Here is a 14,686-nt window from a genome sequence, read left to right as displayed (position 1 = left end):
CACACTGCACTGCATGCCAGGACACTGGCCCAGCACATTGCACTGCACTATAGGGACACTTCAGGACACTACTCCATCACACTGCACTGCACCCTAGGATACTGACCAAGCACACTGACCAAGCACACTGCACTGCATCCCAGGGCAATAACACTGCACTGTATCCTAGGACACTACCCCAGCACTGTAACCTAGGGTAGAACCCTAGTCATTGCACAGGAGGGTGTAATGGGGCACCTTGAGCTGTGTCTGAAGGGCACTGGCCCAGCACAATGAACTATAGGGTCACGAGCACACAACCCCAGCACACTGCATCCCGGGACACTGCACTATAGGGACATTTCAGGACACTACTGCATCGCACTGCATCTAAAAGGACAGTACCCCGTCACACTGCACTGAATTTCCAGGATCAATACACACAGTGGACTGAACTGTGTCCTAAGGACGCTACTGCTATGCAGTGCACTGCATCTTATCAACACCATCCCAGCATAGTGCACTGCATATGATGGATGCCACCTCAGCATCCCGAACTGCATCCTGGGACACCACCCAAGCAATGCACTTCATCGTAGGGTGCGATCCCAGCATCAAGCACTGCAACCTATGGACACTACACCCTAAGGCACAACTCAAGCACCCTGCACTCATTCCAGGGCAGTGTCAAAGCACACAGCACCACACCCCCAGCACTGCACTTCAGGACACTGCACAGCACCTCAAGGATCCCAGCCCACAAATGGGTGTATTCTGGGAACACGCACCACAGCGCTGCACTGCCCCTTGGGGTCAGTACCCCTGGGGACAGTGCACCTCAGGAGAGCAGTGAACCTCTGCAAAACCCTGCGCCACAGGGGCACTAACCCACCGCGCTGCACAAGAGCACGGATGCTCCCTAGCAGGCAGGGGAACCGAGGACCTGAGCAGCTTTGGGTTTGGAGTTTTAATGCTCATCACAGGAAAATATGATTCTCGTTCACGCAGAGAAACGTCAGGGTCGTCTTTGATTTAGTGTAACCGAAGACACACTTTAGACACACAAAGAAACAAGTAAGGGCCCACCGGCTTTGGCAATGAAGTTTGCTTTTCTAAGAGGATGGGCAATTGCCCCCGTCTCATCAGACACAAGGGTCGCTCATTGCAAGAGTCAGTGACTGATGGAGGCCGCCCCCCCCCCCCCCCCATTCTGCAATAGACGGAAACAACGTGAACAGCTGCAGAGCAGCGAGTGGAGGGCGGACCCCAAAACACTCTCTGTATGTAAATATTATTGTATTCACAATTTTAATTACACAGTCTGGTGACACAACTAATGCAGGACATAGGCCAGACCTAAAATGAAAACTTCCATCCAGGTTGGTTTACAATCTTTCTTGGAAAACTGGCTTTACATTGGATGTTAATGTGACTATTTACAAATCCACACATCAATTTATGAGTGACTATTTATAAAAACACGAATACTGGGCGAGCTTCCCCTTGTGAGGATCTGGCTTGTCACGAGACCCACAGAAAACCAGAACTTAAAACACAAGGAGTCCTGCCAACACTGCTGCAGGGGAAGGAAGTGCTGTTCCGACACCAGATCACAGGACCCAAATCCCCCTGGCAGGGAAGGCTAAATGCAAAAACAAACTTTTAAACGTATTTCCCGTTTGCAATTCTCGTATACCAGTTACTACAATCATCTGTTCTTAAAATACAATACATAAAAACCTAAAATGTCCTTTCTAACCCATTCATTCTTCAGCAGTGGTCTTCGAAAGCCGGAACTACTGGCTTTGTCAGTGAGTGGCTTCAAGTTCTTTTTTGTAATGTAACCACCCAAGCAAGTCCTGGCTGAACAAGTCCACTGTTCGAGTTTGTGTTCTTGCTTTCCTTTTTTATTTTCACTCCTGTCTCTACCCTTCACCCCCTCCACATGTCACCTCGGGCTTTTATTTAAATATGAATTTATCTTACTTATAAAGTGCTCGCTAGCCACGTTTGGAATCCGCGCTCCCAAGAAGGGATTTGTCTGTTCGGGAGCCTCGTGTATCCGGGACAGTGGGCGAGCAGGAAGGGCTGCGTGAGGTAAGGGGGGGTTCCGGGAGGGAGGGCAAGGGTCGCTTTGGGAGGGAGCGGCTCTGGCATATCAAAGGTGCCACGAGGCCTAATGCAAGCAAGGAACATGAGCTCCTGTCCCGTTTTGAAAGGGGAGGAAAAACTATAATTTGGGTGGAGTGGGTCACTCCGAACCTCCGGACCCCGGGTGCCACTGCACCTGCTGCACTGATGACAGCTTTGCCCATTGAGGGGTGGGGGGAGGGGAAGAATTGACTCGTGCAGACTTGCACAGTTGTAGTGGGGAATGACCAGGTGGGGAAGGGGAAGTGCATGTCTTTGGGTAAGTCCAAAAAACGGGCGGTGTGTGCTGCTAAGAGGCATAGGCCGAGGAGGCGGGGCTCCTGCTCCTTCCGGAAGAAGGGGCGGTGCCCGCGGACCTGAGGAGGGATGGTGATCACTCCTTTTTATGGTCAGAACTGACACTCAGCTCACAAGACAATTATGTGAGAATCACCAGAGGGGCTTTGGCTCCGCCCACACCTTGGGAGCCAGAAGTACATGTTTTGATTGAGCAGAAGTTGTGCGGTTCACAAAACAGTGCTTGCCTTCCACACAATTGTGAACATTTTATTTCTCCAGCTGCCTGAGCTTGAACTTTCAATCAATCAATCAATCAGTGCTTGTATAGCGCAATTACTCACCCATTAGGGTCTCAAGGCGCACACATGGCACTGTAAATGTAAATTAGCACTTGTATAGCGCACTACTCACCCGTCAAGGCGCTGTACTCATACCGCTATGGAACCCCTCCTGGCTTTTCCCTGCTGTAATGCTATTAAAGTGTCTTAGATAACTAGATATTTTATGGTGATTTTCTCAGGCAGCAGCAAATATGGGGGGAGGGCAGACATTAACCTACATCGATTTTTAGGTCTGGCTTGACTGTGCCATTGTCACCTAACCTTTGAACCTACACCAACCTTAGTCTACAGATCTTTGCTTCCACGCAAATATGTATCTATTTGCATGGCATGTACTTGTAAGGATTCATAATACCATAGAACATTCCTTTAAAGTCAGGCCTATTGTCATTGTCAATGCTTCTTTTAGCTTTCCAGCATCTCCAACTGTCTTGGGAAAAGTTGGAGAGTTTTCTGTCCTAACTAGCAACCCCCTCACCCACCACCGCCCCCTCCACCCCGTCCTTCTTGTTTAGGTCTGGATGACAGCTTTGTGTGCCCCAAAAATATACAGAGGGGGACTTTGGGTTAGCCCCCTTTAACCCTTTGTTCGGCCACATTTTCCTCAGAGTGTACTCACTCCAGCCCCCCTGCACCTCAGTTTGTCGCAGGTCTTGGAAAGCCTAGCGCCTCCTGCGGAGGTAGGCGCCAGGACACTGCCACCTCTCTTGGTTGGGTCAAGTGCTGGTGGGGTTAGGCGCTATGTTCTTGTGAGGTCTCTGTATGGCACTTCTGTAGTGTGAGTGGTCGGGCCTTAATCGAATCGACCAATAGAAGGGTCCGCTTCAGCAGAATTCTGCATTTGGCGTACCCGCGTCCTGATCCACAATCTTTGCAAATTTAAAGATTATATGCTGTAATGAAAAAACAAAAAAAATCTACCTCAAATGGACCAAAATTTACTAAAATACTGTATTACGAATGCAACATTAACTCTAGGCACTAAACGGAGAATTTTGCCGAAATGGAGCTAATATTCCTGCTGGCCCCTCCGTGGACCCCCAGGTGGCCCTGAGCACGGAAGGTACGTGGGAGGCCATTCCCTTTGGGTCGAGTGTGTGCAGTACCAAAGCGTAATAAAATAAATAAAAGATAAAAGACCTCACTGAGGTCAGAGACCTATGTGGGGGCCTTTGTGTGGTCTTCTGCACACCAGGCTGCATTTATTTAATCACAGCATGTCGTGTGCCAAACACATGAAGCTGCCCAAGAAGAGTGTAACTGTTGGCTAAATAGGGTGTGAATTTACTCCTACGGAGAACCCTTATGTTCACAAAGAAAAGCTCAGTCGCTCAGGCAGATCTGAAGTGAATCGCAGCGGACCTGGCCAGGCCCAAGAACTCTTCCGGGTGAAGTCTGAGAGGGAAAGGCTTTGGTTTTAAACTGAGCGAGAGCAGGTTTGGGTTGGAAGACCACCACATAGGACTCGGAAGCCGCCAGCAGGCCCTTGCCCCAACACCGGTCATACACCAACCGACAAGACAATTATTTTGTTGGAAGAAGTATTTATTTTCATAATACTTTCATTAAAATCAAATACATTAATCATTTTATGTAAATCATTTCATGCAAATCACTCTATTAAACGTTTCACTGCAAATCCAAATTAATATTCACTGAGATACGTACTTTTTACATCTGTAACCATAAATCACTTTTGACAGGATCCCTTCCTGTCCTGAACCTCCTTTGGACCACACAGGGACTGGTCGTCACCTGTATCCCTAGGGGGGGCGGTACCCCTGCTTCCTCCGTTCCTTGCCCCCATGCTCAGGGTTCCACCCCCTCTCCAAACACCAATCAGCCAAGTGGTGTACCGGGGCGGCCCAGGGCATGAGCCCCGTGACCACCCTAGTGATCTGGGCTCCCTACCCCCAATCTGGTGTGTCCATCCGCAGGTTGGTCCAGGACTTCAGGATCCTATCTCGGTTGTTATCCCAGGGCCCCACCCCCAAGAAGAAGAGCGTCTAAGCCCCCCACTGGCGCGCGGCCGCCTAAACCGGTCCGGCTCCAACGTTGTCCCGACGTTCCTCTCTTGAAGCGCAACTTCCGCCCACAAGCGCCCCGCGAGGCGTGCAGGCAGAAGCAGCTGGCCAGCCCGCACACAACTAGTGCAGAGGGTCCGGCCCCCGGCGTCCCCGACCCCTAAGGGGCCACGCTCCCCCCCATGTTGGGGGGTGCTTTTCCAGTTTCACTGGTGGTAAACATGTGTTCAAAAGTAACTAAGTATTGCAATGTCAATACTTTTGAGAGTTGTATAATTGACTTTGCCGGTGCTTGGTTACGTAGCGTGAAGAGTAAAGCCTCTTAAAATGGAGACTTTGGAGAAAAAAAGTCTCCCTTTCTATTCTGTGACACTCCCTTTCGAGATGCTCTAGAAACATCTGGCAGGGCTGTTCACGGACTGCAAAGTAGTCCCTTGAGTGTTATAATGGGGTGGAAGAGCACACTCAATGACCCAACTGAAAACGGTGAGACAAATGCTCCTGAGGGCTGAGCCAAGTTATGATTGACAAGGTCTGAACCCAATGGCTGACAGTTCCTGATCCGAAGGAGGCAAGGGCCGAACCCAAGTCCCCAAGATTTCTGAATAGGTTCTGCACGGTGACAAGCAGGACCGGCCTTAGCGCTGGTGGAGCCCTGTGCGACAGTGTTTGTTGATGCCCCCCTACCCTAGTGACCACCTCCACCACCGACTGCCTCACTATCACCCCTTAACCATGCCCCTCAAAACTCCATCTCTCTCCAGGCAGAACACTAATCACCAGTTACCGTGACATTTTTATTGTTGCCTGAAAACTGCTGGAGGCAAGGAACACTGCAGCAGGTGCTTTTAAAATCAGGACACATACAAACAGGTGACACCCCAAGTCAGCGCCCGGTGCGGTGGTACCGGTCGCACCGCCCTAGAGCCGGCCCTGGTGACAAGTCCCACAGGGTCAAACTTAAAACTGGGTAACAAGGCACATAAAATGGGGGCAAAAACCCAGTCCCCCAGGCTGCTGCTCCGGTTTATTTTTGTACCTCAAGATATGAATCAGACACAGAAAGGCTTCCGGTGCCCAGCACAAATGGGATTTGTGGTTGGTTATCTTTAATACCAGCCGACTTCCCATCGAGGCCACTGGAATCGTGCAAATTTGTGGCCGCGGCGTCCTCGTCTACTCATGGATTTCACGCCTAATCCGCCCTTCCTGGCATAACGTGCAGCTTTTAACAAAAACATATTTCCAGCTCAGAAGAACCAAAGGTTACTAAAAATAGGGCTCGAGATGTTGCTGTGCGGTCGGTAAGCGCTGCACACGTGTGGTCGGTAAGGGCTGCACACGAGCGGTCGGGTAAGCGCTGCACACGAGCGGTCGGGTAAGCGCTGCACACGAGCGGTCGGGTAAGCGCTGCACACGAGCGGTCGGGTAAGCGCTGCACACGAACGGTCGGGTAAGCGCTGCACACGAACGGTCGGTAAGGGCTGCACACGAACGGTCGGTAAGGGCTGCACACGAACGGTCGGTAAGGGCTGCGGTCGGTAAGCTCTGCGGTCGGTAAGGGCTGCGGTCGGTAAGGGCTGCACACGAGCGGTCGGTAAGCGCTGCACACGAGCGGTCGGTAAGCGCTGCACACGAGCGGTCGGTAAGGGCTGCACACGAGCGGTCGGTAAGGGCTGCACACGAGCGGTCGGTAAGGGCTGCACACGAGCGGTCGGTAAGGGCTGCACACGAGCGGTCGGTAAGGGCTGCACACGAGCGGTCGGTAAGGGCTGCACACGTGCGGTCGGTAAGGGCTGCACACGTGCGGTCGGTAAGGGCTGCACACGTGCGGTCGGTAAGGGCTGCACACGTGCGGTCGGTAAGGGCTGCACACGTGCGGTCGGTAAGGGCTGCACACGTGCGGTCGGTAAGGGCTGCACACGTGCGGTCGGTAAGGGCTGCACACGTGCGGTCGGTAAGCGCTGCACACGAGCGGTCGGTAAGCGCTGCACACGAGCGGTCGGTAAGCGCTGCGGTCGGTAAGGGCTGCACACGAGCGGTCGGTAAGGGCTGCACACGAGCGGTCGGTAAGGGCTGCACACGAGCGGTCGGTAAGCGCTGCACACGAGCGGTCGGTAAGCGCTGCACACGTGCGGTCGGTAAGGGCTGCACACGTGCGGTCGGTAAGGGCTGCACACGTGCGGTCGGTAAGGGCTGCACACGTGCGGTCGGTAAGGGCTGCACACGTGCGGTCGGTAGGCGCTGCACACGTGCGGTCGGTAAGCGCTGCACACGAGCGGTCGGTAAGGGCTGCACACGAGCGGTCGGTAAGGGCTGCACACGAGCGGTCGGTAAGGGCTGCACACGAGCGGTCGGTAAGGGCTGCACACGAGCGGTCGGTAAGGGCTGCACACGTGCGGTCGGTAAGCGCTGCACACGTGCGGTCGGTAAGCGCTGCACACGTGCGGTCGGTAAGGGCTGCACACGTGCGGTCGGTAAGCGCTGCACACGTGCGGTCGGTAAGGGCTGCACATGTGCGGTTGGTAAGCGCTGCACACGTGCGGTCGGTAAGGGCTGCACACGAGCGGTCGGTAAGCGCTTCACACATGCGGTCGGTAAGGGCTGCACACGTGCGGTCGGTAAATGTAAAAAAATGTAAATTAGCCCTTGTATAGCGCACTACTCACCCGTTAGGGTCTCAAGGCGCTGTACTCATACCGCTATAGAACCCCTCCTGGCTTTTCCCTGTGAGGCGCCCACTCCTGAGCACCCCCAGGGTGAAGCCAGGCATCCAAGCGCTGTTGGGGACGTTGTGGAGATTAAGCAAGCTATTGCCCAGAGTTGCAGAGTTGGACCCATGAATTAGATTAGGCACCGAGGCGAGAATTATCTGGTCAAGGGGAATTGAGCCCAAGACCTGCCGAAGCGGGACTTGAACCCTGGTCTTGAGCCAGATCTCTGCTTCAGGGTCTGCCGCTCTAACCATTGAGCCACACTTCTCCACAGGCTGCACACGTGCGGTCGGTAGGCGCTGCACACGGCCCTCTACTTAACTATGGACCCTCTTAGACCACCGAGAGCTTGGCAGGTGCCCCCCCCCCCCCCAGGTTACTGGGCGGGGCCGCTCGGGGAGCCTTATAGGACGGTGGCGTGGGCGTGACAGCAAACAGTGAAATACGTCATTATTTAAGCAACAGATAATGTGAACATAGAAAGGCCACGTGAGCCACGGGGGGGGGGGGGGGGCTTTCACCATCACTAACCCGAGCCAGTGAAGAGACGAGAGCCGGAGGCCAACATCCCGCTGCACGTCTATGTGAGGTCAGCAGTGTTTTCATACAGAGGCCACGAACTAGAGAAGGGTTCACCCCCCCCCCCTGCACTCTGAAGTGACCCCCCCCATCCCAGCAGTGCCCCACCCAGTGTGTCACGGACTCTGGTGCAAGGAAAGCACATGCCCATGGCTGCTGTGAAATAGAGAAATAAACAGGGTTCAGTGGGCCCCGGTGCCGTTGCACCTGATGCACCCATGGAAGCCACGCCCACTGTTCCGCAGCTCTGTCTCTTGCTAATGACACCTAGACTGACGAGGGTTAGACGGGCGGCGGAGTGCGCAAATACAGGGGGTTGAGACGGGCACATAAGGACAGAGAACGAGAGACAGGCAAGAGGTAAGCGAGGCAGGCAAGAGGGTCGGAGAAGAGACAGACAGGGGGTGATATAAAGGAGGAAGAAGGCAGGCGAGAGGGTCGGAGAAGAGACAGACAGGGGTGATATAAAGGAGGAAGAAGGCAGGCGAGAGGGTCGGGCAGGAGACAGTCCGGGAACGATATAAAGGCAGAAGAAGACAGGAGACAGGGTCGGCAAGAGACAGCCAGGGGATGATATAAAGGCAGGAGACGGCAGGTGAGAGGGTCGGGCAAGAGACAGCCAGGGGTGATATAAAGGCAGGAGACAGGGTCGGCAAGAGACAGTCAGGGGTGATATAAAGGCAGAAGAAGGCAGGTGAGATGGACGGACAAGAGATAGGGGATGATATTAAGGGAGTGGAAGGCAGGTGAGAGGGTCGGACAAGAGACAGTCGGGGATGAAATAAAGGAGGAAGAAGGCAGGTGAGAGGGTCGGACAAGAGACAGTCCGGGAACGATATAAAGGCAGGAGAAGGCAGGTGAGAGGGTCCTGTAAGAAACGGGGTAACATAACGGCAGGAGTGAGAGAGCACGTGTGACAGGCAGACAGGAGATGAGACAGACGGGGAGGTGATTTAAAGAATCGACTGCAGAGACAAGCAGGCAAGACACAGCAAGGACGAGAGGCATGCAGGCAGGCGAGAGACAGACATTGGACGGACCCACCTGCTAGTAGTGCAGCACGGAGAGACCCTCAGAGAGACGTGTACATGAGACACCCCAAGACCTGCCCCCGGCACTCACCGCTCTGATGGACCTCCGACAGGCCAGACTCCAGGAACCCCCAGTCTGCATAGCGCCGAAGCCTGGCACTGCGCTCCAAGAGGCGCTAGATTTCATAGCGCCCAAACTTCACACTGCCGTCTAGTGTTCATGGTCCTGTCTGGCAAGAGAGAAAGAAAAGGCTGTCAGAGGGTGACCTATGGGAACGTTCATGCTTGCGGTGCGGGGGGTACAGAAGGGGCAAGGGTTGGAATCTACCCCTCTCTACATGGTTAAAGCTCTATAGAATGGACATGGTTCTAGGCTTCTTCTGAACTTCCATCCCAGAGTCCCGTAGCACATAGCCAAGCCTTGTGTGATCCTGGGCAATACACTTTACACCCCAGTGCTTTAACAGTGAGGCTGGCCGAGCCGATTTAGAGATGGTCGTGGGTGAGGTTAGTGGACAGGCGTGTGCATTGTCAAGGGTGGGGTGGGTTGGGGGGGGGGGGGGGGGGTGTGGGGGGGGGGGGTATGGACTTCATCAGTTATTGAAGTACACTGAAAAAGCTGGATGGGCGCCAGGATTGAGGTGCGTTGCCACAGCTGTGTGTGTACTGGGGTGAGGGGGGCAGTTATTGGGGTACACTGAAGAGGCTGCGTGCGCGCCAGAGTTGGGTGCCACCCACAGAGCGGGTCTCTGGTTACCCTCCCAGGGCCTTGAAAGCTCGGATTGTGCGGGCCATCTGTGGGGGCTGAAGGCGACCACTGTTTGGGGCCCGGTGACCCCTGACCCCCTCGTGGCTCTGCTAAGAAGGGGCAATTATGTGGGGCCGGCGCCCTCCACATGCCCAGCCTGAAGGGTCCTCATTGTCACAGCCGGTGCCAAGCTGCAGTGCCCCGGCGCATCTTAGCACGGACCAGCCCCCCCACCCCCCTACTGTACAGGAGACAGTAGCGGCCCAAGGCCCCCCTCCACCCCCCTCTAGACTCACCCCCGTGAACACGAGTATACAGACCCACCTCGCCAGCATCACCACAGTGCAAGAGGAAGCAATGGTCCAAGGTCCACCAGAAGCGTCATCCTTACAGACCACCCACAGCCCAGGTACAAGATCCCATCCATTGCAGTCCAGGAGCCTACATACCACCTACAGTCCAAGTACAAGACCCCTACCCAGTCATTATCCCAGTCTGAAGGCTACAGACCACCCGCAGACCAGGTACAAGCCCCCCACTCAGTTATAATCCCACTACAGGCGAGTTTACATACCACCTACAGTCCAAGTTCAAGACCCCCAACCCAGTCATAATCCAAGTCTGGAGCGTACAGACCAGCCCAAGGTACAGGGACAAGGCCCCCCACTACTGCAGCATAGTGAACATGTCATGTATAGTAATTGTGTGCTGTAGTGTGTGATTCACTAGTGCTTATGAAGCAGAGAAGGTGTGCTCTCGTGAACTGTACGGTTACTAATGGTCACTAATGCTGAATAGTGAACATGTCATGTACAGGGCTTGTGCGCTGTAGTGTGTGATTCACTAGCGCTCATGAAGCGCAGAACGCGTGCTCTCGTTCACTGTACAGTTACTAATGGTCACGCTCTCGTGCACTGTACAGTTACTAATGGTCACTATTGCAGAGTAGTGAACATGTCATGTACAGGGCTTGTGTGGTGTAGTGTGTTATTCACTAGTACTCATGAAGAGCAAGAGGTGTGCTGTTGTGCACTGTACAGTTACTAATGGTCACTACTGCAGGATAGTGAACATGTCATGTACAGGGCTTGTGAGTTGTAGTGTGTGATTCACGAGTGCTCATGAGGCAGAGAAGGTGTGCTCTCGTGCACTGCAGTTACTAATGGTCACTACTGCAGGATAGTCAACATGTTATGTACAGGAGTTTTGTCCTCTACTAATTCACTAGTGATCATGGAAGGCAGAAAGGGTGCTCTTGTGCACTGAGCAGCTGCTCCCCAGTTTGAGCCTTAGCATATGAAAGGAAACTCTTGGTAATGTCATATTAACATCACAGCCGCGCCCCGCCCCGCTTGTGAAGTTGACCCAGGGAGGGCCTTGAAGGCGTGGGCGGGGGTACAAGAGAAGGGCGTGTGACTGTGGCCACCCCTAAACCTCCGAACTCTGACATTTCAGTCAGACAGAGCCCCATTGACGGGGGACGGAGTGAGAATCATTGGACTCAGTGCGGAGGGGGCAGGGAAGGATGTCCACCACCCACTGCCAGGAAGTTGGGCACTGCAGCCCATCACTGCCCAGGCACCCATCCCAGCTTCGTGTCGCAGCTGCACCCCCCGCTCCCCCACCGCAGACATATCTGGAATACATCTCGTGTCAGTCTCCCTCCCTTCTCCTGGAGACTGATGACAGCAACTGAGCACCTGGTCCCAGACTCCAGGTCCGGCCCGACCAGGAGTCCGGTGGACTGCAAGTAACGCTCACTCCCTTGGTGGCCCGAAGCCACCCCACCACCGGTCCCTTCTAGGGCTGGCCATCAAAGGGATGTTTTTTCAGCCCATTATCGCCGGGTACACCCTGGTGGCGGCAGTAAAAACCACCTCCATGCAATGGGAGGAAAATCCCATCGTTTGGGGGACAGTTTTATTATTCAAAAACAAACTCCTGCTCTTAGAGTTAAGAATAAAAATGTTTTGAAAAAGTTTGCATCCACCCGTCTGATAGGAGGGATGTGTCCAACTCCTGGGTTCTGCCACCGTGCAGAGATGTCTGCGGGGCTGGCAGACATCTCTACATTTGGGGGTCGGTCTCCCTGTCTGGCTTCTCTTCATCTGCTGAATCCAGTCCTCTCTGTAGAGCGGCCCAGAGGGTGAAGAACGGTGCTTTGGGGGTGCTACCAGTGCTTGAAATGGAAAAAATAAAGTGCAGGTACTCTGTGCGAGAGTACCTGCTTATTTCTGAGAAGTGCCGGTACTCTCCAATTCAAAGTATTACGTTTTTCTTGAGATGTGCTGGTACTCTCTCTCTCAAAATAAAAAAGTGCCGGTACTCAGTACCGGACAGTACTGGCCCATTTAAAGCACTGTACCCTGGTGCATTGCCAGTGGTTAGACATTGGCAGACATCCCTCCGTCAGCTCCTGGGTGTTTGCCTGCCAGGACTATGCCCGGAAAACGGAGACTGGCGCCGCTTTCCAAACTTCCTACTGCCAATGTTTTTAAATTCCCAAAAGTAGTACATTTGCACCCGACCAAGGAGTACTTCTGTGGGTGCAGATTTCCAATCTTTTTGGTAAACAGGCCCTAAATATTTTTGTTAAGTTCCTGATCCAAAAAAATGAACAAGTTGAAAACTCTTAGTGAAATGAAGATGGCAGGAAAAACAGACATAGCAGCCGGACTCAGGGCCCCAAGAGCCTGCCTACCAAGCTAAGAAGGTATTTATATTGGGGGGGGGGTACACTCCAAACACCCTCCCCTAAAGCCGTGCACTGTTATTCATCCACTCCAGCCCTCCACTCCTCACTTGCCCCCATTATCCTGCAGTTCGTTTTTGTTTTAATTATGTACTTTCACACAAAAAAACATTTTTTTCTTATTTACTGATCCAAGCGGAATTAGCCACCTTGGATTGGTAAAAACAGACATGGCGGCTTTCTTGTTCTGTATATATTCATGCATGGTGATGCCCACGGCAACAGCAGTGAACAGCATGACGCATGTATTTATATAGATATATATATATATAGATATATATCTATATATAAATAATTTACAATGCTGTGCAGCATCAGAAGAATCATTTCCCCAGTTCTGCACAGCCTCAGCAAACTGCATTGGCAAAGCCAATATTTCCATAAAGGAAGACCTACTGATTTTGCCAATGCTTGCTGTGTAGTGTCACCTTGGCCAGTTACTTTGCCTCTGGGTGGAAAAGGAGAGTGAGGAGAGGAGGAGGTGGGGGAGGATGGGAGGAGAAGAAAAGTAGCAGAAGGGGAGAACAAGAAAGGGGGTGGGTGGTAACACCGCTGAGTGGGGGGCAGGGCAGTTTAGAGGGAGGAGACGCACACAAGGAAAAGTGGCGCATGATGGAGAGAGCAACAGATCAGCCCGATCAGCGACTCTGGCCTCCACGCCCTCAAACTCCAAGGGGAAGGCTTCAGATGGCTTCTGAGTAACACCCGCCCAACCCTCATCCAGGTCCCTATCACCAGCAGGCTGGACTACGGTAACGCACTATATGTCCGAATCCGCACACCACTCACCAGCGGACTCCGCTCATCCAGGACGCACTCCCAGACCCGCAGTCGAATACCCGAGCACCCACATACCCTCCTACCTCAAAGACCCCCATTGGCACCAGGATACCCCCCAGAGTGGCGGCATGTGTACAGTACAAATACACATGACATAACATAACCTGGTGTTGCTGGAGTGGTACCGCACATCTTTTTCAGTTTGGGATGATTTCTGTTCCCATATGGACAAGTTTTCACTCCTGGCAGCTACTCTTCTAAATAAAAGTTCATTTAATCCACTCCCTCTTGAGCTCAGTTTGTTTACTTGGTTTCTGTGTGGAGGACCCTGAAGTACTAAGCACGGATAGAAATGTGTGTCAGTCGGGCTGACACGTCTCCAATGAGTTCCATGTACAGACTGAACACCACGGGTGGAATGAGTGACCTCTCTGTGGAACCTGCAGATAGGCCCGATCCAGGGATGAGAGAACTACCCTGCTATCAAGGCCCTAACACACCTCTGCTATGGAGCTGGCAGTGTACGAGCCTCTCTCGTCCCCGGACACAGAGCATACGGGACAAGGGCGGCTTGTACAGGAAATACACATATAGGTGGCTTTGAACAACAAAACATGAAAGGTGCTTATGAAAAAAGAAATATATATATATCACACACCCCATGTATGTGAACCCCACCAACATACAGCTATATCTCCGGATACTGATTCTTATAACAAATATTGTTTGAATACCTAGTTTGTTCGTTCTGTGGGTATATCTGTTTGAGGAAGAAAATTGGAATGGAAGCTGTTCTGAGTGTCAAACTGCTTAAAAAGAGTTGCTTTGTGTTCCCTTTCCGAAGGCGTGTGGCCAGGAGGTTCCCACTAAACTCTTCCTGTTGGAGGAGGACCTGTCTGGAGTAGCACAGTGAGCAAAAATCGAAGAACTTGAATCCGGACCAGAGTGATTTCTTAGTGGATGCCAATAATTGTAGCACTACATTCATCCCTTTTTAGGTGGAGCGCGCAAGCGCTCTGACGTGTTGTAATCGGTCTGTGGGCTTTAAACCACGTCCACCGCACGCCCATCACTATCACTCGTTCATGGGCTTGCCTTTCAAAAATCCTTTATTTTCATTTGTAAATGCTTAACGTTTGTCCCTCCTTGGGGTGGTTTTGTTACCACCCTGGCAATTGACCCTGTTGCATGGATAATTGCACGGTTGCCGATGTGTTTGACTGAGCAAACTTCTTTTTCCGTCTCTCCTTCGCACTCATGCTCATAGACGCCGTGGCGCTTTGAATCGGCTCGCCTATGTCAATTAAT

General features: G+C 52.7%; 1 protein-coding gene across 3 annotated transcripts in view; it reads right to left on the bottom strand.

The window, feature by feature from the left end:
* Positions 1 to 14,686, bottom strand: part of PLXNB3 (plexin B3) — a 255,741-nt gene that overhangs the window by 155,371 nt on the left and 85,684 nt on the right. For 2 of the 3 annotated variants that reach the window (XM_069209417.1, XM_069209416.1), the window contains exon 2: positions 9,190 to 9,328. The exons of the other annotated variant lie outside the window; for it this stretch is intronic. In XM_069209417.1, coding sequence (XP_069065518.1) covers positions 9,190 to 9,285 — 96 coding nt within the window. In that variant the 5' untranslated portion in view covers positions 9,286 to 9,328. The remainder of the gene's footprint in view (positions 1 to 9,189; positions 9,329 to 14,686) is intronic. 3 annotated transcript variants of the gene reach the window in all.

The sequence above is a fragment of the Pleurodeles waltl genome, chromosome 10 (assembly GCF_031143425.1).
Source record: "Pleurodeles waltl isolate 20211129_DDA chromosome 10, aPleWal1.hap1.20221129, whole genome shotgun sequence".
In the NCBI taxonomy this organism is placed as follows: domain Eukaryota; kingdom Metazoa; phylum Chordata; class Amphibia; order Caudata; family Salamandridae; genus Pleurodeles; species Pleurodeles waltl.
The sequence above is the reverse complement of the archived record's forward strand: the minus strand, read 5'-3'. Positions and strand labels throughout refer to the sequence as shown.